Genomic DNA, 25318 nt, shown 5'->3' with positions numbered 1-25318 from the left:
GTATAATTCATTCAATACTCCATGAAAATGCAGGTTATACACAATTCATAAACATGATTTTGTTTTCTGATTGAGATTTAGAAATGGAGTTTTAGAAACAATTCATCATTTCTGACATCATCATTTCTCATTATCTCCATTCAGGAAGGTCTCGATGGTCTCCTGCAAATTTTAGTGAGTCAGCTCGGCTCGGACGACGTGAACATGCTCACCTGTGCTACGGGAATCTTGTCCAACCTCACCTGCAACAACGCACGCAACAAAGCCCTGGTCGCTCAGAGCGGCGGGGTGGAGGCCCTCATCCACGCTGTGCTTCGAGCAGGAGAGAAAGAAGACGTGGCCGAGCCCGCCGTGTGCGCCCTCCGTCATCTCACGAGCCGCCATGCCGATGCCGAGCTGGCCCAGAACGCAGTGCGGCTGCACTACGGCATCCCCGCCATCTCCAAACTGTTGGGTCAGCCTCACTACTGGCCCGTGGTGAAGGTCTGTGTTGGTTTTTTGTGCGTCTGAATTGCTTGCGAACTCTTTTACGCACTTTGAATGTGAAGGTCAGATTTGAAAGTGTCTGGGGGCGATGCTGGCTTTGATGTGGAGGAACGCTAAGCCGATTTCGGGCGGGAGCTTTAGTCAATGAGAAAAAATATTCTGATCTCTGGAAAATCTACATGTCATTTCAAACCTGTGTGACTTTCTTTCTTGTGCAAAGAACATATTTTGAATAATGTTGGTAACCAAACAATATTGGCCTTCATTGACATCCATTGCATGGATACAAAACCAATATCTTCTTTAGTTTTTTACTGAAGAAAGAGTCATATACAGTTTTGAAATGACATGAGAGTGAATGACAGAATTGTTATTTTTGGGTGAACTACTTTAAATAAATAAATCTTCCATTAAGATTAAACAATTTATTGCAGGTTGTCTGTGATTCTTTGCACCCTTAAGACAAACCTCACGTCTTCCGTGCATTTAATTCGCTAACAGTTTTGTATCGTGTCAGTGCTTCTGCTCATCAGAGACCCCAGAGCTTCATCACATCAGGAAAGGTCATGGTGGATGTAATTGGCTGTCCTCATCTCTCTGATTTGTGGTGGGCAGGACTTTGATTGTCTCTCGGTGGGCACGAGCTCCTGGCACGCATGATCCCCCACTTAATCACATCAGTCCGCTGGAGCAAAAGCCTGTGTGTGTGTGTGTGTGTGTGTGTGTGAGTCGTGATCTGTCAGCACGTGTGTATCCATTCAGAAGAATGGAACTGCCAGCCTCTGGATTGCTTATTTTATGGAAACATAATAAATTATGGTTTAGATTAGACAGAATACAAATGAATCAATTCAATTAAAATGTTACAATGTTACCAGAAAGCCATTTTCACAGTTGACATTTGAGATACGCATGTGAACTGTGAGCGGCTGTGAGTTTGGCTGATGGCTCTGGTTGGGAAAAAACAGATTTTTAATGAAACACATGGAACCCCGATGCCTGGAATGCACCAAGTCCTGTGTATTTCTCTTCCATTTGGAGGCGTTTCAAGCACTTGACGCGGCTTGCAGTCACACCCCGTGGAGAGCTTTCCTCACAGCGAGCGTTCTCTAATCAGCACTGGAACATTGTTGAATAATAATGCCCTGTGATGGAAGCCGTGTGAAATCATTTACGTATTGCTCTTTGTGTGCAGCTGGTTGGGTAGAGGTTAAATGAAACATCTGTGGCATGCAGACGCTTTAGATATCATGACATTACATTTATAATACAGTATATATCATGGAGTGATGTACTTGCGATATCTTTAGAAACTACATCTATTACATCAAGCATATCAACCTAAACTTTGTGTTGATGTCACATATTTTATTTAAAAAAACAAGTTTTTCACAGCGCACTTGTTAACAGTTTCTTAGTTTTCAATCAGGAGAACTTAGTATTTTAATCCTTGTATTCATGGTTTTCTTACTCTGCTACTATGAAAGAGTCTAGTGCAGGGTTTCACAAACTGGGGTTCACAAACCCCTGGTGGCCCTTGAGGGAATTGCAGGGGTTCGTGAGTTGGTATACTTTGTCTACCAGCAGGGGTGCATCTAGGGTTTCTGGGCCCTCTGACTAATTTGTACTCCAGCCCCCAAAGAGTTATTGCATATTGCATATCAATAAGCAACAAAAAATATATACATTTGGTTTATTAATTAATTAATTAAAAATGAGTCTGTAAATCTTAGTCTATAAATAAAAAAACTAATTTGAAATATTAATTACTTTACCAAGTTACAAATACTTTTGCATACATACAGTAGGGTATACTTGAGCTGTTTCACACACCAATACAATTGTAACATTTAAACATAAAAAAATTAATCACATATTTTTTCTGTAAATACTGAAAACTAGTTGAGGAAACAAATGGATTTATATTGGATTTGTGCAACATTGTAAAAAGATGTCAACTTAAGAACTTTAGTTTAAAAGCTGCCTTAATTTTAAATTAAATTAAATTGGCTTTACAAGTCACGTTAGTTTAAATTTTGTTAAATGGAATTTAGTTGCCTGTTTTATAACTTTATGCACCTAAATCTTGTTTAATGTAATGATCAGTTTTATAAAAATGATCAATTTTATAATGATTTATATAATTATAATTCTGATGACTTGATTGATTGATTCAACATAGAAATTTATGGCATTCAAGTTTTAAGTTTAGTTTTCTACAGTGAATGGTAAACCTATATATAAATATGAATTCTGTTATTTTTCTCACTGTAGGCAACAGTGGGTTTGATTCGCAACTTGGCCCTCTGTCCAGCCAATCAGGTGCCTTTAAGAGAGGCTGGAACAATCCCCCGATTGGTCAACCTTCTACTGAAAGCCCATCAGGAAACTCAAAGACACGGCTCAGGAACCCAGCAGACCTATCAGGTACATCACAACCTTTATTTGACACATGATATATATTTTATAGGAAAAACATCCTTCAAGCAACATAAATTTAGCTGAAAAGCAGTCTTTGTAAATTTGATGCTTACTTAAATGTGTAGGTTTCTCTAAAAAAACACCATGGTAAGATAGATTTTCAATGCAATGCATTTCAAATGTATAGCTTCAGGTTCCCTGTCCCTATATACAGGTTGGCCGCATTTTCCACCTGCACATCTAGAGCAAAGCACCCAAAGGGAGGCCAAAACACGGTCCAATTAGCATCAAAGTCTCAATACCTGTCATACATCAAGCACCTGCACAGGTCCCTGTAGTCTCATATCATTTTTTTCCCTTTCTCCATCTTGCACATTCTCTCTGTCTCCACAGGATGGCGTGCGAATGGAGGAGATTGTTGAAGGATGCACGGGCGCTTTGCACATACTGGCCAGAGATCCGATGAACCGAGGGGAAATTGCCAGCATGCAGACTATTCCTCTGTTTGTACAAGTACTGAACAAAATTACGGCATTCCTGGCAGTGAAACTGCTGCCTCTGCGTGTGTTGTGATGTGTGGGTGTTGATGATAACCGCATGCTACCTGGATGCTGTTCATGTGTGGCGATGCGCTGCCAATTCGTGATTTAACAAACAAGCCTCCATTAACACAAAACGTCTCTGTCGTCTTCTTTCTCTCCCATTTTATATTCAGCTTCTGTACTCGTATGTGGAGAACATAAAGCGCGTCTCTGCTGGTGTGTTGTGTGAGCTTGCTCTGGATAAACAGTCTGCCGAGATGATTGACGCGGAGGGCGCCTCCGCTCCTCTGATGGAGCTCCTGCATTCTCCCAATGAGGGCATCGGTGAGTGACGTTCAGAGAGAGAGAATGTTTATTTCATTATTTATAACACCAGGCTCACATCCACACCTACGCCTTGAAAACAACTCTGGGGATCAACTTAGGTCTGATACACAGCAGTTCAATGCTGAATTGCAGATTTACGTGTCAAATGTATCTTTAAATACAGCAGGTGGAGACAAAAGCTTGCTTAGGATTTTTGTTTTTATTAACTATCAAAAGAGGATGTTTTGCAACTACCACAGAAAAATAGACAACCACTGAAATGTGTTATTTTCATAAGAGGGGAATAGATTTGTCGCTTAGGTGGTCATCTTAAAATCTTCATTGTCTGTCATGATTATGAAATATTAATTGTTTAAAATAAATTATTAAACATTTAATTTTTTTTTTTTCATATATTATTATGTTTATTTCCTCTTTTGTAAATATTGTCACTTGCAGTATATAATTAATACATTTTTTTACACAGTACTCTGGTATACTTGATTCTTATTGGCCAATTACAACATGATAGGCGCATCCAGCTGACTGTATATTTTAAGATTTTGATGTAAACACACACATTCTGTTACAGTTTACATTTTCCTTTTAGCCTTGACTTTCCCTGTCCTTGTCCTGTATTTGCTTGTATGTGCGTAGATATTTGAGACTTCTTGGTTTTACAAACTTATATGTGATGACCTGTTTGGTAAGTATGATTTTAATATTTTTGAACACATCTTCTTTTGCTCAGCCACGTATGCTGCAGCAGTACTGTTCCGTATCTCTGAAGATAAAAGTTCAGACTACAGAAAGCGAGTGTCCGTGGAGCTCACGCACTCTCTCTTCAAGCACGACCCTGCAGCCTGGGAAATGGTGAATGTCTTTTTTGAGAATCTTCTTTTTTTTTTTTTTAAATAACCCTTATCTGTTTTAAATCTTTTAGTAGTTTAATAGTTTTTGCGATTGCATTTAGAGTAGTCAACCTTCGGCTAGATAACACTACTCCTCATTCTTAACATCAAGAGATGCTTTTAAAATAAAATAAAAAATTAAGGCAACTTTTTTTACGTCTTTTTTAAGTATTTCAAGTTTTGGATATTTTTAATAAAAAAAATTATAATGATTATTTTGTGTTAATGTTGTATTTCAAAATAAGGGTCTGCCACTAGATGCCACCAAAACACAGGCGCTATGCAGAAAAGGGAGAAAAGGCTGTGTTGCATGTTTTGCACGCCATCATGCCATTGAGGGCCCTATAGTTTTCTGGTATTCATTGGCTACTGTGTCACATTTGGGATCTCTGAAGTTTGTTACATGTTAACTTTCTTTCTTTTAGGCACATGCTGCTATGCCCCTTGACCCTGGATACATACCAGATGGTGAGTTAGTACGACAGACAGCCAAACGCTTTCTCTGGCTGTGAATAGACTAAACTTCTGCTTTAGGATGCAACGTGGTGGCAATTTGCTATTTGTCCCAGTATGTCTCACTGTGCCTTGATGCCCGATGACTCCTGAGATAGGCGCAGGCTCCCCGTGACCCGAGGTAGTTCGGATAAGCGGTAGAAAATGGAATGGAATGGAATGTCTCACTGTGCTAGAGAGCGGATACATAGATCACATACATTGCTACATGATAAACGAGTCCTGGATTATGTGTGTGCGAAACATTAAGAAGGGCTGTCGGTCATAATTGTATAGAGTACTTTATCCGGGGTGTATATTCATATGTTTTTAAAGGTCAACGCATAACAGGTTCTGTGAGAACACGTCATTGTGATTTTCAAGGTGATTTACGCGAAAAGTTTGTAAGTCCAGTAACAACATTGTTTCAAGCATGGTTAAATTCATCCACTTTAATAAATTTGTTTTATAAATTAGTCATTAACTAGTACAATCGGACTAGGCAAGACTCGTTTGATTTACAACTTGGCAGACTGCTTACTTTAAAACAAGGCAACATTACACACTGCATGAAATGTTATTTTCATGATCTCAGGTTATGTACTCTTTAATCTTCTTTATGGCGAGTAATACGGGATCGTAAATGTTTTGTAATAAAACTATCTCTCTCTCTCTTTCTTAGAGCTGGATCCAGTATACCATCCCTATGGTTACTCTGATATGCCCTTGGATGGTCTCCCGCTGGACCCTGAGCTTCATGAGCAATACATGGCAGAAATGACCTATGACCCTCGACAGGTGTACCCAAATCCTCTATAACAACACTGCCACCAGGTTAAGAAGTGCAATTTACTGTCTCTGTTTTTTATATTTATTCTGTCATTTCCAGTTCTTTACTGTGTTTCTTTCATCCTTCAGGTCGAATGAAGCAGAAGAACGCGGTTTCTTCCCTGCAGCAGGTGTGATCCAGGCCGTGAAAGTGTGCAGTGCTAAAACGAAAGAAGAAGAAAATTCCTGACTTGCTTTGGTTCACCACTGGTTGTTGTGATGTGAACTCTCAAGCACTGCCTAACTCATTTCAGTATCTTGTGCTACTAACAGAGTGACAGCCTAAAAGTGTTGGTGATGCAATGAGCATGTGTTCATAACATGTACATTTTGTACTTTATATTGTTTGTCCAAAGATAGAAAACTAGACATGTAGCATAGCAGCAGCACAGCCACCACAGGGTTTAGATTTTTGCTTCCTGTGAATCTGTGGCTTTGAGGCGTTTCTAATGAGTCGAACAAATCAAAATAACAAAAGCAACATAAGAACAATTACAACGACTAAAACTTGGCTATGTTGTCATAATTGCTACTTATTGCCTCAATTCCTCATTCTGTGGACGTGTCGGCACATTTCAGTTGGTTAAAAAAACAACACCCATAAAAGCTTACTTGCTTACATTCTTGACATATTTTATGAAAGAAACTGATATTCAGTTACAAGAAAGGGTGTATGGTTTCATGTAATGCTGTTATGAAATACTGTCAAAGGAATTGCATATATTTACATTTATCCATTTGGCAGACGCTTTTATCCAAAGCGATTTACAAGTAGAAGAGTATAAACATTCTGTCTACAGGCTTAAACAGTACCGTTTGTTTACAAGGCCATGCTACTAAAAGGATCAAAGCTTGAGTAAGCAAGGGAGACATTTATTTTTTTGAATCAAGACAAAGAGAGTTATTGATAAGTCAAATAAATGCGGAACAGGGATGTTTTGAGTTGTTATCTTTTTAAGTTGTAAAGGATGCAGCAGTTCGGGTGGAGGCTCGCAGTTCATTCCACCACAAGGGAACGGAATGAGTAAAGGTTCTTGCAAGCGAGTTGGTGCCTTGATCATTTGCAAGGGCTTGACTGCATTGGACGGAAGTCCGGCCAGTAGAGAACTGCAGTTGTCCAGTCTTGACATGACCCGAGCTTAGACTAGTATCTGAGAGGCATGCTCCGACAGAAACGGCCTGATTTCCTGATGTTATAGGGCACATACTTACAAGTTTGAGTGGTTGTTGAGGTGTGAGAGACGCAGTTTGTAGTATTTGAAAAGGATCCACAATCATTTTCACAACTAATTTCACACATTATACATGCAAAACATTTGACTCCTATTTAGTTGTTTTTTTGTCACTGCTACAACATTATAAATGTAGTTTAGGATTCACAGGTTTGTCTTTTGTAGATAACTGTGTTAAAACAGTTTTTATGTTTTTTTATATAAATCTATACATTTATCTTTCACCTTCAGTTCCAGTAGCACAATGACATTAACCAAAATTATGTTTTTGCTTTCGTACAATAAGTATTCAGATTTGTTGTTTTCATTTTGTATGAAACGTTAGAACATACTGTTCATCACGGCAGAATGAAAATTAGGTTTATTTTATATATAAGTGCTATTAACATTGTAGAGATTCTTTAAATGGCCCCTACACAAGAACAAAATGATCCTGTTAATGCCTCTTTATACGACATCCTAAAACTATAAATATTTTTTTACTCAGAAATTGTTTTTCATCATTGTACATACTTCGACATGCGTGCTATTATCCATTTTTAATGACATGAAATATGTGGTCAGAAGATGATGAGTGTTTATAGATCTTGTACAGTAGGCCCACAGTGTCGAATATTGGCACACTTGTTAAATATGAGCAAAGAAGGCAGTAGAAATATATCTGCATTGTTTTTCCTTTTGATCTCTATAAAAACAAATCTACAAAATTCCAATATTTCATTAAAGTAAAAACATTTAAAGTGATGGAATATTACATTATGATTTTTTCACAATAATCGGCACTCTTGTATTCAAACATTTCTGCAACCCCCATTTGCATGAAAAACAGCTCTTCAGTCATTTCTTTTATGTCTGACGAGGTTTGAGAATATATGGCATGTCATCCAAGTCCCTTCCTTCTTAAGATCCTTTAAATGTTGGTGCTCTCTTGTCTTCAGTTCATCCCACTCATTTTCTATAGGGTTCAGATCAGGGAACTGGGATGGCTATGGCGGGATCTTGGTATTGCTTTCAGTTACACATTTTGGGTTGATTTTGATGTTTAATTTGAACCAATGTGCTAATGGAAGATCTAACCACGACCCTTTATAATATCTCTAGCAGAGCAAGTCAGATTTTTTTATTTATTTGTTGGTAATTGATAAAAAGCATGATGCCATGCATCTGAACAAGATGTCCAGAAACTCTGTAATGAATGTTACAGAATTCCCTCCACTTCAAATTTTTTACTTAATTAAATGATGGAATATTGTAGATTTTTTATAAAAGATCAAAAGGGATTTTACAGCCTTCTTTTCCAGATTTTTACAATGGGTGCCAATATAAGTGGAGGGCACTGTATATGCATTTGCAGAACTGTGGTAAAGTATGGTTGCTGGTTGATGAAATTACAATAATTATTTAGCAGCTGCAGTGTTATAATTCACGTAAACATTAATCTCCGACCTTTAAATAACTCTTTAAATTCATATGCATACAAATGTTGAACAGCACAAGAAAAATATTGGACTTCCAGACGAAGCACTTTCATATATCAGTTTTTTTTTCAAGTATAGAGAACAATGAGTGTGATTCATGCAACGTTTAATTTGTCCATCTGAAATATAATGAAAGAAACTTGTTCCTCTGATGTTTCTGTAACTGTTTCCCCATTCTATTCTAACCTGAGAAACATGATTCGGGTAACCTTGCCCTGTGTCATGAGATTACACAAAGCTGTGCATTTTGACATGGAGTGATTTGTGAGGTTTCAGTGTTACTCAATGCAGTTATCAAATCAATATTTCCACCTGCGAGAAACAAAATGCACGGGATGTACAAGAAATTATAATAATATGCGGTTGAATTTTTTCCAAATAAATAAACCCAAGTAAATTACCTGTGCCAGTTCCTTGAGATTTATTTAAGGTGAAACAACTGTACTTATTATGAAGATGGTTCGTTTATGTTGTGCATAAGGCTTGCTATAGTGTTTATTTAAATAATTTGATTCAGCCAGAGCCTGAACATTGATATAACTTTTAAAGTTAGGGTTAGGGTTGAGATTGCAATAATGTATAAAAAAGTGTATAAAAACAGATTTAAGGGACAGCATGTGTTGTACATTTTGTCAGACCATCTTTGGAACCAATGTTTATTACACAACGTACCTAAATAAACAAATAATAATAATGATAATAAAAGACTTGTTGTTATTATTATTATTATTATTATTAAAATACCATTATAATTACAACTTGTATGAATAATATTACCAAAACAATATTAATCGTTGACAATATTTTACATTAAACATTTATATTGACAAAAAAAAGAAAAAATACATTGTGGCATATATTGAAATATGAATTTATATATCAAGAAAATTAAAGAAAGAGAAGCACAATACTATGTTAAATCAAATCTTTAAATATATCCTAATTTGTCAAAACCAGTGTACTTTTTTGTTATTTTTTAGTACTAGGGAACAAAAAGATAACTTCATTCAGCAAGAAGAAAAGGAAAACGGGGGGTTTGTATATTAAACGGTTCACTGCGTATCCAGAGCCTTACGGTGACGTAACTTCCGGGCCGGATGCGGGAGCGAATCAAGGGTATAGATGCGCGAGGGCATGTAAATGATGCCAGTTTGCGAAATCGTCGGACGCTGCGGAGAAAAGTAGGATAAACATTGCTCTGATTCATATGATAAACTTGTCGAATTAAGTTATCTCGAACGACGGAACATTTATTCACAAACAGTCGATAAGTGCGGCGGGAAATGTCCTGACGTGACAGGAGCACCTGCCAAGCGCAAGGCCAAGCTAAGCTAATGCTGCGCTAATTCACAATCAAATACATGTCAGAATAAATGAATTAAAGGTTTCTATGTTCTGACACGATCGACATTTGATTCTTGAGCAGTGTATCATGTTCAAAAAAGCTGAATGGTGTATTCGGGCAAAATGTTATGCGATATATTTACGTTAGTGTATAATGCAGGCCGAGTTGTTTACACTTACCATCATTTCCACTGCTATCACAGTTATTTACATTAGTTTAAAGCTTTGGGTAAATATGACATACGTTTTGCTTTGCTAGAGATTCCTTCCGAAATGCATTGAGATTTTACAGCATTAACTACAGTAGCTCTGGTTTCTAAGATGCATTTAATAAGGAGACACACTTGTGTTTGTTAAGAAGAGTAAAATTGGAGGATAGTATAATGTTGCACATTGTGCTGTAGTTATGAATCAATAAGTACATGAAGACAGGCTGGCTTGGTATATGTGTCGGTACATTATGCGTCGTGGTATTATGTGTTGTTTGCAAAGGCTTGTGAAATGTTTTTATTGAATGAAGATCAAAAAGCTTTTGTTGGCAAGCAGATTTAAAATGTTTTATAAAAGAACAAAATCAGTTAAAGAACAAATCGAGCTTGTTGTAAAGAACAGTATTCTGGCTGATTGTGGCACTTTCATTTAAAGGGAGGTTAGCATTTAAAAAAATAAAACACTATAATTTACACTTGAGTGATGATGCATTGCAACAGACTGAATCTCAACTCAATGTTCAGCTCAACTGATGGAGTGTTGCTAGCTAAGCCAAAAAGAACACATCCTGATTCAAAATATACACCTTATAATGGCACATTCACAAATGTTAACCTGAGACTTTATGCAGTCATGCGTATCACAGGTTTATTGTGATAATGGTACTTAACTTATGTATATGTTCAAATAGGTTAATAAGCTGTCATGTGTTTATACTTTCAATAGTTGTCTGTCTTCATGAAATTTTAAGAGTGACACACACTCGGCTCCAAACACCGGACACGGATCCAGGATGCCCATTCCTCCCCCTCCCCCCCCCACCCCCAGGTGGACCCCCTCCTCCTCTCACCTTTAACCAGGTGAGTATTCTGATTTGAATCTAATTTACATCTCGGTGTGTAAATCAAACAAATGTGCTTGGCTGGTAAACTTGTGTAGATGTTACGTTGCATGGCATTACATGGCTTAAATTGAATTATAGGAACAGACGTTTGAACCGTGGTAGGATTAGAACTTTTTTAAGATAACCGTAAGGGTTTTATGTGGGAATACCATCTGTGTCATTAAATTGGCTTTCCTGGTAATGATTGTCAGAGTGTATAATGTGGAATTATTGTTTTAGACCAACACGACGGCTCTTAAATTTACTCGAGAAGCCAAGGGCAGGGGGGCGTTGCTCTCTGATATCTGCAAAGGGTCAAAGTTGAAGAAAGTTGGTGTTGTCAATGATAGGAGTGCACCTTTAATTGAAAGTAAGTGAAAAGCGGATGGGTCCTCTTAAAACGTAAATGCATTAAAGACGTAATCTCTGAGAAATTAAGGATGCGTTATGATCTCTGATCGTTGAAATATGATAAATGATTTAATTGTTTTGTGATCCTCAGATCCAAAAGGAAGTGGAGTCACGTCAGGAGGAACGTCTGCATCCGTCCAGCCCGTAGGGGGGCTGTTTCAGGGTGGTGTCCCAAAATTGCGACCAGTGGGAGGTGTGTGCATTTCCAAAACTTTTGTGGTGGTCATTATATTACTGTGTGTTTTCTTTGATGTTTTGTAAAGCATCCTTGTTTGCTTGATTGAAAATGGGTCCTGGATGTGTTTTCAAAATTGAACTTTTTGTATAATGTTAATCATTTTATTATTATAATAGTGCTGCATTTGTAGTTAATAGCATTATAAATATATTTTATGGCCATTTTATTTATTGTTAATCCTCCATTTGAAACGGATGCTGTGTCTTCAAGATGGTTCTGCAGGCAGGTCTGCTTTGCATCCTCCTGGCACACGTGCCGCTGCCCCTCGCCCGCCTGCAGGTCACGACGATCCAGACAGCAGTTCTCAACAGGGCTCTCCTCCAGAATCCGGCCGTTCCCAGAGACCGTCCCTGCCCGATCTCTCCCGTTCACCCGGTGGAGGCAGCAGCCCCTCTCCAGGCATGAAGCATAGCTCTTCTGCGCCTCCTCCTCCGCCCCCCATGACTCGTCGAGGAAACGCTCCACCCGCTCCACCTCAGAAGGCAGCAGCGCCCTCTTACAACCGCGAGAAGCCACTTCCGCCAACTCCTGGTCAGAGAGGACCCTCTCCGGCACCCGTGCGTGAGAACGCACCACCTCCTCCAGTAAAACCTCCTCCGTCGCCCGCGAGCAGCCGCTCTTCTTCATCCTCCTCCCTGGCGCCACCGCCGCCTCCTTACCGCCAGCAGTCTGTGGTTTCAAACGGCCTATCTAGTCCTGTGAACGAAGCCGCCCCTGAGCTACCACAGAGACACAACTCGCTCAACAAGAAACCTTCAGCAGGAGGACACACTCCAACACGGGGGCACGCCCCTCCACCGCCATCCCCCACCCCACAGGCTGGCAGACCCCCGCCCCCAGCGCGAGAGCCTCCTGGACGAGGAGCAGGTGAGGGCTGTTTTCTATAATTCTGTGTCCTGAGGCTGTGTATTGAAACTTTAAAAGCAGAACCTGGGGTGTTAAGTTAATCTCTCACTCTAAATCATCTTTACTGTCACTCTTGGATGGTCAATCAAAAAACTGGTTTTCTGTTTAGGTGAACTAACCCCTTAAGCTAAACACTACATTCACATTTAGCAGACACTTATCCAAAGCGATAAAAGCACTAGCGTTAGTGACTAGCGACACTAGTTACTTACAACGCAAAGAACGAGGTATATAGACACAGGTGAGGGTTAACATATTTGTCTGGTTTGACAAAGAAGGCTTAAGGCTAGTAAAATGAATGTTTTGACTCGAGATGCACACCAGTAATGTTTTTCTCTAAAGTGTTTTCACTAAGGCAACTTAAATATACTAATTTAAGTAAGGCATAGTCCTGGCTTAAGCTAAATCTTGTCTGTATAACTGGGCCTACGAATAAAAATGCTTGCCTAAAGCATATATCTAACAAATACATCATCAGAAGGGTTTGGAAGAATTTGAGGTAGAGTAGATGGTGGTAGAAATTTTCTTCCTGATGCCTTCCACACCTTGCAATAAAAACAAGCTTCTCACCTTTACCATTCATACTGCCGTATACACTAGACGCAACAGACGCGTGCGATCGTTGAGACCTGTCCGTCTAGTGTGTGTTTACATAGAGAGACGGTGGAAAAGTACACAAATAGCCGGGCCGGTTCCTGTTGCTCACAGCAGCAGGCACATACTTTGTATAACCGTGTTCTGTACAGTAATAAAAACTGTATAAAAAGGTTAAAAAAAAATATTTTGAGGTCGCACAGAGTCAATTTAGGAAGCAATTGCTTGTCACATCTCTAATTAATAATTAATTAATATATTGACTTTTCTTGATGTCTCAATTCCTTTTATTAGCTCCTCCAGTTCCCGGACAGCCGTCACGGAACGGGCGGGATGCTCCACCTCTACCACCCCCTTACCGGACACACGGCAGCACTACGGATGGTCAGAGCCGAGGCAAGCCCCCTCCTCCCCCCTCCCGCACACCAGCCGGACCTCCGCCCCCTCCACCGCCCATTCGCAATGGACACACCTCCATTTCCCGTTCCTTCGTAGGTGAGTCCATCTAACTCGCTCTTACCCACACCTTCAGTCTCGCCCTCCCTCACCATTTCATTTTAACATCAAATCATGTTGAGAAACCTCAGTTTTCTCTCTAAATGATGTCAGCTATGATAAACAGCTGTCACCTCAAATGATATTACTACAGTCATATCTCGGAATTAAAGATAGTCTTCTAACTATAAAATATGGATTCACCCTAATGTAGCACCCTAAGAGGCTCTTTTCTAACTAATGTGCTTCATTTAAGACTGTGGTTCTCAAACTGTGGAACGCATACCACTAGTGGTACTTGAAGAGACCCCTGTGGTACGTGACACAACAGAACATATAAAACTATATATTAATTTACATTTCTTGTTTTAAAAGTAATTTCCAATCTTTAATACATGATTGATAAATATTTAATACATCTTGGCCTATGATGTTCTATGGCGGCCATTAGGTGGTACTCGATTTGAAAAGTTTGAGAACCAATGATCTAAGTGTTAAGCGCAGTTATAAATCAGCTGTGAATCATTTTAATCCTTTCGATTTGTTCTTTTTCCATCAGATGATTTTGAGTCCAAGTATTCTTTTCATCCTCTGGACGACTTCCCTCCTCCAGAAGAATTTAGAAACTTCACTAAGGTCTACCCGAGCAAAGCCAACAGAGGCGAGTCTAGAGGTATGCTTCAAAACAAAATTGAGAACTTTTCAAAGACACCCGGTTCAGTTGAAAAATAAAAGCGATGAACTTAAGTTACAGCCAGTTCACACTGGCAATGAATGAAATGTCAAAGTGCTTTGCATTGTGGGATACAGGGTTCCATGCCCTATGCCCTGTTGTATACCGCTTGGTATTTCTTGATGTCTAATGAAGGATATATAATTGATGTGGTTTATCATGAGCTTGGACTAATACTCTCTTTCTTTGTCAGTAATGAGAGGAGCCCCTCCCTTACCGCCTGTGGGGAGGTAAACACTGTGACCGGTCGCATGGGCTGCATCAGCGACGAGAGTTCTTCATTCAGACCCATAAGTTCATAGACAATCTCACATGCACATGTAAATCCTCGAATCCTGCACCTTATTAACTGTCATTCTCCATCGGTTAACATTCCTCACCGTTGACACAAGCTCCACGCTCCATTTCCATTCTATGATTGTGTGGAATGGAGTGTTTTTAGGTACCTGTTTTCTGCACAACAGACTATATGCATTTTGAGATCTTGCTGATAGTCATGCTGTCAAAGCCTGTATGGTGGTAATGCATAGCACTGGAGAAGGAAAATGCAGAAAGCCTTCGCAAATATGTCTTAATTACCATGTTGGTCGACATACTTAGTTTTTTCTTATTTGCTACCCCTATGATGCACTGTGAATAAGGTCAGTCACACGGATCTGCATGAACTGACTTTTAAAATATGAACTGCTGTAGAAGTTTTTGTTGTCGCCCTTCCTGGGACGCACCCCTTTTTCAGGGAACAGACATTTCGTTTAAGTTCTCTCAGGAGGTTTAATGGACTTCATGACCTTCTCCAAAGGCAGAGAGCTTGATGAACCAGTGTTAGGACGGGTCCAAAAGTGCCAAGAGAATGCGCTCTAGCATTTACCCAAACAGCATGACACGGGCCGTCAGTCGAAGGCTGATTGCCTTTATTAATCGTCGCTTTAAAGATGAATCTTGAATTAAGCTGGTTTGGAGATGTCATCCAGAGATATGCCTCAAACTTTGTGCCGTATCCTCACCCGCAATGTGAATTCTGGGTTTTGTTATGATGACGTAACAGGCCGCCGAGGCTTTGCCCTTTTTTTATCCTCTGCTTTGATGTTTGTGAGCTTACTTGTGAGCTAAAAGAGCAAACCTTGTTCATGTTCTGCCTGTGAATTTGTGAATTTTTGTCTTTGGTTAGTGTTGTGATAGAAGACTGCCACTGTGTCCTGAGGAAGAATAACTGGAATTTTAGGAGTGACGCAGATGGGAGATGAACAGTAAAATCAGCCATTGTGGATTCATGCATGCTACTTTTTGATACAGACCTTAAACAAAAATAATGGATGTATTTGCATGTATGTAATCTTCCTATTGTCCTGGAGCAGGAACGGGTTTAACAGGAACAGGAAACGGGAAGTTCTGAGTTGTGGCAACTACCTAGCCAGTCATGTTTAACTGATTGTCATTGCACTAACTCTTAGCATTCCACTTAGCCACAAAAGTCTAGGTTAAAGATAAAGCTAACTCTCCATTTCTCATGACTGGCATTGATGCTTTCTAACATATCTACAATTTGAGGCAGATTTGTTCAGTGTCATTGTTTGATTGTTCCGGGTGTATATTCTGTATATGCTTGTTCTCAATCCAACCACCAACATTTGCACGTTTTATTTTATGAGGGGCTATCTGTAACCAACTCTAAATCATGTATAGCTATCTGGACAATACTGAATCCTTTCCACTACATTGCCCCTGTTCTTCTGCCTTACATTTACTGATAAACTTGTCGGTACTTACGATTTCTAAGAAAGAAAGTGTATTTAGAGTACATAGAGTGATATGGTAGTGGTAGATATAATTCTATTTTTAAGGTGTAAAAAGCTTGTAATATAGTCAAAACTTTCAGGCAGCCATGCATAATTTAGGCTTCGAATGAAGTGACTAATAACCTGATGTTGTATCCCTGAAAACAGGTCAAATATTTTCGTCCTAAATCGCCTACTGTCTGCCAGAAGGGTTGGGTGTACATGTCTGTAGAGAAGTATACTGTAACTTACTCGCATTGAGAGCGTATTCTTGTCATGATCATCATTCCATGCTTAACTCGAACTTGTACATTTCACACCTGTTGGTCTTTGGATCAACTAGTTGAAATAAAAGCTGATGATAAGAGCTTTCTGATCTTCTGTCATTTGTCCAGAACAGGTGACCCAATAATTATACAGAAATCTGTGAATATTCTATGTGGTGGTTTATTTGTGTGAATTCGTAGGGAGTGAATCGACTGAATAATAATCATAAAGCAATAGTGAGGCCAACCAGCACAACTGACCAAACTCTGATAATGAATACTTGGTAAGTGAAATGTGTTTTCTTAAACCGTCGGTTGTAATTTATTCCTGCAATTGATCTGGAATGCAGCACAACACCAAGTTTGGACATTTCAACAAACCCAATGGTCCTCTTTGGATTTAGGATATTTCCCACCTCAACCAATAATTCTGGAACGCAGTTGTTAACGTTTTCATATAAACGTCTACATTTAATAAATTAACAATTTCATTAACTAGATAAGAAGAGTGCACAATGTGAGCCAATGTTGAAATACAACAACATTTTCAAAATGAATTTCAGGTTATATCTTTTAATAACAAAGCATTGTTTTCAGTGAATTAGATGGGTAAAGAGATGTATGGAAGCATATTGGTTGCTATATTCAATTTAAAATGCAATATGCAAAATGGCAATGCACTATTGATATAATTGAATTTCTATTTTAATGTTGCACATATGTTATTTGAAATTTATATTTAGATACACAATTGCGTTGTCATTTTACATACTGCATTGCCATTTTGCATATTGCATTTTAAATTGAATATAGCATACAATATGCTTTCATAGAGATGCACTGCTGAGCTCGTGTCAGATGCGTTTTGCATTTTTAATAAATCTTTTTTTAATGGCGCATGTGCTTGTACTTTACTCTCCCATTTACAGAACATAACATTTAACATCAAAGCACAAATGTTACATTTCCACTCACTTCCTTACTTAGTGAAACACGATAATTCACATGCTTTTGTCTGGTTCTAACAAGAGAGAAGTTCCGTGCCTTAGGCTTTCCCCATAAGCGCTTTTGTTCCCTGAGCGCACCTCCTGTGTTTGAAAGAGACTTTTTAATGACAAAAAATTATAGGGAGAATGTTTTTTGCAACAAGAAAGGAAAACGTTTAGTTTCAGCGTTGAACACACCCAAAAGCTGATTAAAAGCAACTTATAGTTAATAAGGGCTTGTCCACATTTGGAACAACCATGGCTTAGAAAATCTTGAAATGGCACAGAAAGATAATTATTGGATGAGATAATTATTAAAATGATTAAGTATATCGAATGTAATTATGATATTATACGGATATATAAGTAATTATAGTATTATTATGAATCGCAAATTGGTTTGAATTAAGAAATAAACATCAGCTATTATCAGTGCACACGTAACACTATATTTGAACAAAGAATAAATATCAGGCACGATTACTATTGTTAACATTTTAAATAGAATGCAGAGAATCCTAATTGTTGACAGAGATTTTACTTTTTGGGTTAAGCAGCTCTATATTGTACATTAATACGTTTGGAGTTGTAGCAACAAAAACATTTTTTTTTACAGCATTTACAATTAGGGAATCACCGAAATGGAAAATGTGGGCCGAAACCAATACCGAAAACTCAGGATCCACTAGGCCGAAAACTGATAGGGCGAACATTTGTTTTAAAAACTTTTATATATGGTGCACAATCATTTTAATGAAAATAACAGGCAGAACACAGAGGGGCAGTGAATATTGTCATGTAAACAGGCTCAACATGAGCTTTAGTGACATCAGCACCTGTCGGATGACGGTCCACGTGAGCAACATCATAAGTTACTGACAGTTCGTTCCGTTGGTCATGTGTCATTTTCTGTTCAATGGTTTTGAGCTTTTATTGTTATATGTATTCATTTTAGACTTTGTTATGGCGCGCTTGATCGTCCAGACAGTGAGAGAGTGAACGATGAAATGAACAATATGGAACACTACTATCATTTGGATCAATAACAAGATAGTACAATCTATCAGATCTATCATTCAAAGTGGTGACATCTGACTTATCAATGTGATGAAATCTTTGGTAAACTATTTGTCTTTGGAAAAACTTATTTTTTTCATCCTGAGGTTGATAATTGGAAGAAATACCCATAACCATTATTGCCAACCTAAGAATGTTGGATTATATTCAACTCATTACTCCCAATTATAACCAGTTGCAAATTTGTCAGGACCAATAGATGGATCTAGTCTCCAATGACATTTATGTTTTGTATCAAAATGCTAAAGTGTTGGCAAGAGACGGCCTCAAGTCCATTTTGATATATCAATTTTATATATGAAACCTATTTTGCCCAATTAAAAACCAAGAAGCTTTCGATCACTTTTCATGATGTGATTGTCCATCCTTGTAACAAAAGAACAGTTTTATGCAATTCAGACAAATGGTAGTAGTTTGAAATAATCGGCCTTCATTTTCTGTTAGTTGTCATTTTTTTAGTACGCATTTCAAAATAAACTAAATTTCATTTTGTATTATGCATTCTTAAACATTTGTGATTTTAACTAATTTACTTTCTAAAGAACTCATTCATTAAGTATCATTTTCTCTTTGTGAATCAATTCAAATCAAAGCCCTTTGAATTACCTTTGTGTATGAATTGCGCAATAGAAATAAATGTTGCCTTGCCATGCCCAACCCTGAGAGAATCGTTGATGGCAGAAAAAAGTATAGACATAAATGCAAAACAATTGTATTTTAACCGATGGTTAGAACTATAGGGGATTGCACCATCCTTCTTGTAGATCTCAAGATATCATCTCAATCTTAACATTTATTAAATAAAAAAGTGTAGAACAATTGAAGATGAAGATATTGATAAGGTTTTTTGTTGTTCCGCCTGGTTTTAAAAGTTTAACCCTAAACCATGTTCGATTTTTTATGCCAAAATTAACAAAAAGATTCAATAACACAAACATTAAAGATTTTCTGTCACACAGGACCGTAGACACACAGACATCTCCAGAAAATCAGTCAGGATGGAAACCCAAACCTTTTTTTGGTTCATTGTCTTAAGACTATACCATTTGTTAGAAACGCACCCCTTAGAGGTGCTTACAAAAAACAACCCCCCATTCCTCCATGACCAGGAAGAGCATATCAGGGCATGTCGTTGAATCAAAAAGAAATAGTTTATGACACAATGATAAAATTCTGACCCAAAAACATCAATCAATTATCAGATAAAAATCTTAAACAAGGAACCAACTTACTTTTATAGATGAAGCAACACGAAACCATTATATGTCTTTAATCTAAAAACACGACCGTCAGGTTTCAAACTGTGATATAAGAACCGCAGGGTGTCATACCAGCAGGATGAAAACACATTTAATTGCAGGGATAGGCCTACATCAACAAAAGTCGTAAAATAAAACTGTCAAACATGACTGACAGATCATAAAAAAATAAACACCTTCTTTTGATTGACTGTTCAAATGACTTGCCAATTGCAAACCTCAATTCACTCATTTGCATGATAAAAGCCATAAAACAAGGAAACAACACTCTTAGAAGAAAACCCCCATTAAACATTTATTTTATCTCTCTCTAATTTAAAAACACAAACGTCTTTCACAAATAGCCTATAGTTCAATCAAACAGGATGAAAAACGATTCTACTGTTAACATTTTAAATAGAATGCAGAGAATCCTAATTGTTGACAGAGATTTTACTTTTTGGGTTAAGAAGCTCTATATTGTCCATTAACACGTTTGGAGTTGTAGCAACAAAAAAAGTTTTTTTTCAGCCTTTACAATTAGGGAATCACCGAAATTATGCACTAGACCGAAAACCGAAATATCGAAAATTAGTTTTAAAAACTTTTATTATATAAATAACAAACACTAAAACCAACACTAAAACACTTAAACTAAAATAAAGGAGAACATATTTTAAAAAAATACAACAAATTTAATTTCCTTGTCATTTCTACCAATCATCTAAACATTGTAGTTCTAGAATTATTAGGCCTATATGCATAACAGTAATCAAGTTATAGTCAAACTTAAACTCATATAAGAGGTTTATATATCGTGCACAATCATTTTAATGAAAATAACAGGCAGAACACAGAGGGGCAGTGAATATTGTCATGTAAACAGGCTCAACATGAGCTTCAGTGAGATCAGCACCTGCCGGATGACGGTCCACGTGAGCAACATCATAAGTTACTGACAGTTCGTTCCGTTGATCATCCACATCTGTGAAGAAACGTTTACAGTTCGGATTTAAAACGAGCAGGAATAAATGCGCGTGACCTCCGACAATAAACTAAAATAAAGCCGAGCACGCGCAGTCGCGCATCACACAGAGCTTGCGTGTCATTTTCTGTTCAATGGTTTTGAGCTTTAATTGTATGTATTCGTTTAAGCCTTTGTTATGGCCCGCTTGATCGTCCAGATAGTCGAAACCGATCGGTGCATCCCTATTTACAACAGTTTGAGTTCCTATTTTGTGCTCTTAATTTACTGCTATTATTATTTGCTTGCAAGATATAGTCTAGATTATAACCTATTGACTGTCAGTAATGCCTGAAAGCTCCATCTCAGAAATAAATCTGTCTCCCTCCATCTGAAACGCCCATTTCGTGCTGCAGGTGGTAGCGAAACACTGTTGAAAAGAGTTTAATTTAGGAGCGCTGCGCGTTCACGGACATCAACACCAGATATTATGTAAAGTTCATTGTGCAGTGTAATCAGATTCATTAGACTTTAGTTTTTTTTAATAAGGTGGTAGTTCAGTGATGGTTAATGTTCTTTTGTAGGGTTCAATTTATGTCCAGTTTACATAACAGCTTAATTAAATAAGTAACTTTACTGAACCCATACGGACACAATGAGGCTACTACATAAAAGGCAATAATAAACACAAATTATTTTTGTTTTAATCTTGTAGTCTTCTGTAATGAATGCCTGTTTTTTACATGTATTTATATTTACGATTTATATTCATAAATCATTTAAATCCTGTATTTATTGTATATTGCACTGTTTGTTGAATTCCAGCCAATGCAAATCTCAAGAGTGAAAGTCAACAGCAAAATGAACGATAATAAACTCATTTAAAAATATCAGGGTTATTTTATAAAACATTATTATCGTTTATTTGTTTTGCTTTTTTTCATTTTTTTATTTGAAATTTGGGAGAAAAGTTGTCAGAAGTTACCAGAAATAAACGCAAATGATCATTTTACTAACATTCTTATCAGCAAAAATTGAAATACTTTTGAAATGGTCTCATTATTTTTTCTGCGCCTATAAATTGTATGGTGTGAACCAGGATATATTATAGCTGCTGTGTATATAATATTTTAATACATGCAGACCGCGATACATCCCAGCTGACTGGAACGTCATATGGGAGGGGAACGCGCTGCAAAGGACACACCTGACCTACCTGACGTTAGGGTGTACCATCCTTAAACGTTACATTAGGAATATATTTCCTGAAACAAAGGTAGGTTACACGACTTTTTCGACTGTTTTAATATTAATTATCACACGGAAGGGAATATGTGAGTAATTCGCATTTTTTTATTTTGTTTGATAATGTGTGTTGTGTTAATTTGGAGCATTAAAGTAATTCAGCACATGCAAAGTGGAAAAAAAGTGACGACCGTATTCTCACAATAATTTCGGAATGGACATACATTAAACGTTCGTGATTCAATCAAAGTTTAATTTCAGTCATTTATTTCGATTACAGGCATGGTCAGTAAATGCACAAAGCCAGCAATTATTAATAGCCTGTCACAAAAAATTGTTAATAAATAGTGAAGACGTTGATGTATTTGTGACGCTGATCACAAAACCAGTCTTAACTAACACAGGAACATTTTCAGTAGAAATCAAAAATACATTCTAAAGGTCAAATTGATTTATTTTTCTTTAATGCAAAAACCATTTGAATATTAAGTAAAAATAATGTTCCATGAAGATATTTTGTAAATGTATTACCTTAAATATATAAAAACTTCAAATACCAACTTCAGGGCAATTTTAGTTTTATTTTGCTCCCTCAGATTGCAGAGTTTAAACAGTTGTATATCTATATAGTCTTATGCTAACAACCCATACGTCCATAGAAAGCTTAATTATTTAGGTTTAATTTGATGTACAAATCTCATTTTCGAAGACTGGTTTTGTTGTCCAGGGTCACAGCTTTAGTTTTAGTACATCATTAATGTACTTTCACAATTGAGGGTTGAATTTTCTTTCAACAATAAACACACGGACAAACCTGCCTATCAGGAACTAAGTGACGACTAGAAAAAAAATAGGAAGCGCTTGGTTCCCAAATCCAAAATGAGATAACTCTACTTTATCGTGCTTTTATTGTGTTTTATTGTGTTAGTTAGATGTGTATTTTAGTTATTAAGGCTTAATCAAAACCAACTGCGGTTTCATTGATTTTAATTGGAATGCAAAAAAACATGATTTAAAAAAGGAGTTATCTCATTTTGGAATCAAACTCTTAATTTGTGTGTAGGACTGCGGTATGTCTGTGAAGACATGTGTACATATGACCTGACTGACTTACCAGGTTTATTCTGACACAAATCCAGACATGCACGTCTTTATTGCTTTAAAATGTCTCTATGTCTCAATAACTTCTATGTATCTCCCCTCTAGTGAAGGATAAAGATGATGCCCAAACCTACCTCAAAAACCCAGAGCGTGCTCATCGCCTTAGTTGTGTTTGTATGTTTCCTGGCAATATTCTTAATGTACTACGAACCAAGCAGAACTTGGTTTAAATGTCCTGCCGCTAAGGTCCTGACAAATAATGTCAGCGCAGAACTTTGCCTCCGTCTTCTTAAGATGGAGAATTATACTCAAACAGACTCGAAAAACAATTGCAATGATGACTCTGAGACAAAGCGAGTGCAACACCCCAGAAAAACGACAACGCCAAGACCACCTACAACTACAACAGCTATGAAACTGACTACAGCCAAGAGCGATCCAGAGACCATTATTTTAATCTGGATGTGGCCTTTTGGTGTCCCTTTCACCATGGAACCCTGTACAAAATACAACATTGACGGCTGTCGTTTAACAGATGACAAAAACCTGTATAACCAAGCTGACGGTGTTATGATTCATCACAGAGACATCAGAGGGGATTTATCCAACATTCCACAACAACCACGACCCGTCTTCCAGAAATGGGTTTGGTGGAATATGGAGTCTCCAACCCATTCACCAAATTATCCTAAACTGAAGGAGATGTTCAATTTGACTTCGAGTTACCGCAGAGATTCGGATATCCCAGTGCCATACGGTTCAATAGTTCAGACCAAGGGTAAGGAGATAAATTACACAATCCCCAAGAAGGATAAATTAGTATGCTGGATAGTAAGCAACTGGAATCCCAACTATAAACGGACACATTTCTTTAGTGAGTTTTCAAAGCATATCACAGTCGAGGGCTACGGTGGACACTTCAACAGACGTATTAGTGGTGATGATTATGCGAAGACGATGGCGAGTTGTAAATTCTACCTATCGTTTGAGAATTCTGTTCATAAAGACTACATTACGGAAAAGTTGTTCAAGCCTCTGAACATTGGCACGGTTCCTGTGGTTCTTGGCTCGTCCAGAGAGAACTACGAGCAGTATATCCCAGGTGAAGCATTCATCCACGTAGACGACTTCAAGACCCCAAAAGAACTTGCGGATCATCTGAAAAGTTTGGACAAAAATGAGGACTTATATATGCAGCACTTTACATGGAAAAAGAATTTTATTGTAAAGGAAAGCAGTTTTGGTCCGATACATTCCTGTCTGTCCTGTGCACATATTAGAAGGTTTAAGGACTACAAAGTGGTGAAGGATCTCAACGCCTGGTGGTTTGTTTAGAAATACACAAATGGACCTGAGGGAACCGGGTCTGTTTCTATGTTGGTCCAGGCTGGCACACAGCAAAGGAGGTTTTTTCTGGTAAAGCTGGTTTTTCTACCAACTATACTTAAGGTCAAGTTTATCATTGTTGTGGCTGGAAATACTGGTTAGCTCGGAGGCCAACCTTGTTTGAAACATATAGAAAAATGCGTTGAGACTCGAAAATCGACAAATGACATTTTAACTCCTGTTCTCCCCATCCAACTTATTTTCTTATTTTGCCAAGCAGATTTTTATTCACACTGTGAACTAATTTTTCATTCTTTTTAGAAACTGAAGTCATTCTTAAAATTGTTTGGCCATCATGCCACAGATAATATATAAACTTGCTTTTTTTCAGGGAATGGGAAATATTAATGTTTTGTCAAAGTTGATCATGTGGCTGGGTACATGGGCAGACACTTGCATGTGCCATTACTTTATAGGTCAAAAATTAATAAAGGGTGTTGGCAGTTTGGGCAGGGAAATTTTTTATTCTTACATGACAATGGCCATCGCACAAAGCAAGGTTAAAAACCCCCACAAATGATTCAGTGTGGTGTGGAAGAACGCAGCTGAACACTCATCAGCTAAACCCATCAAAGACTTGTACATATAGGTACAGTCGTTTCAGAACAACAAAGATGGAAACGAAATTCTTTAATGTGGTATTGTACGGTATTTTCGGAATAACTAGAATTGATAAACATGTTTATTAGAAGGGGGCATCCCAATTCTTTTGTCTTTATATATTACTGTAAATATTATTTTAAGAACATATATTAACTTTTGTATATTTA

The 25318-nt window shown here is 37.7% G+C and overlaps 3 protein-coding genes across 6 annotated transcripts in view; all 3 read left to right on the top strand.

The window, feature by feature from the left end:
- The window catches only part of jupb (junction plakoglobin b), a 39890-nt gene extending 30794 nt beyond the window's left edge, over positions 1-9096 (top strand). For all 3 annotated transcript variants that reach the window (XM_056741564.1, XM_056741567.1, XM_056741565.1), the window contains 8 exons: positions 145-483; positions 2761-2913; positions 3301-3420; positions 3623-3773; positions 4507-4628; positions 5092-5134; positions 5841-5992; positions 6077-9096. In XM_056741564.1, the coding sequence (XP_056597542.1) occupies positions 145-483; positions 2761-2913; positions 3301-3420; positions 3623-3773; positions 4507-4628; positions 5092-5134; positions 5841-5977 (1065 nt within the window). In that variant the 3' untranslated portion in view covers positions 5978-5992; positions 6077-9096. The remainder of the gene's footprint in view (positions 1-144; positions 484-2760; positions 2914-3300; positions 3421-3622; positions 3774-4506; positions 4629-5091; positions 5135-5840; positions 5993-6076) is intronic.
- Positions 9097-9786: 690 nt separating this feature from the next.
- wipf2b (WAS/WASL interacting protein family, member 2b) lies at positions 9787-16652 on the top strand. Its single transcript, XM_056741568.1, has 7 exons — positions 9787-11110; positions 11374-11503; positions 11636-11737; positions 11993-12649; positions 13577-13777; positions 14337-14450; positions 14704-16652. Exons 1-7 carry the CDS (start codon positions 10910-10912, stop codon positions 14742-14744), a joined length of 1446 nt encoding a protein of 481 aa, XP_056597546.1. The 5' UTR covers positions 9787-10909; the 3' UTR covers positions 14745-16652.
- Positions 16653-21947: 5295 nt separating this feature from the next.
- Positions 21948-24994, top strand: LOC130415231 (4-galactosyl-N-acetylglucosaminide 3-alpha-L-fucosyltransferase 9-like). Of its 2 annotated transcripts, none has more exons than XM_056740786.1 (2): positions 21948-22092; positions 23268-24994. In XM_056740786.1, exon 2 carries the CDS (start codon positions 23280-23282, stop codon positions 24495-24497), a length of 1218 nt encoding a protein of 405 aa, XP_056596764.1. In that variant the 5' UTR covers positions 21948-22092; positions 23268-23279; the 3' UTR covers positions 24498-24994. The 2 variants fall into 2 exon arrangements, with proteins under 2 accessions (XP_056596764.1, XP_056596765.1); XM_056740787.1 differs by lacking the exon at positions 21948-22092 and adding an exon at positions 22100-22150.
- The last annotated feature ends 324 nt before the right edge of the window (positions 24995-25318 follow it).

The sequence above is a fragment of the Triplophysa dalaica genome, chromosome 25 (genome assembly GCF_015846415.1).
Source record: "Triplophysa dalaica isolate WHDGS20190420 chromosome 25, ASM1584641v1, whole genome shotgun sequence".
In the NCBI taxonomy this organism is placed as follows: domain Eukaryota; kingdom Metazoa; phylum Chordata; class Actinopteri; order Cypriniformes; family Nemacheilidae; genus Triplophysa; species Triplophysa dalaica.
The sequence above is the reverse complement of the archived record's forward strand: the minus strand, read 5'-3'. Positions and strand labels throughout refer to the sequence as shown.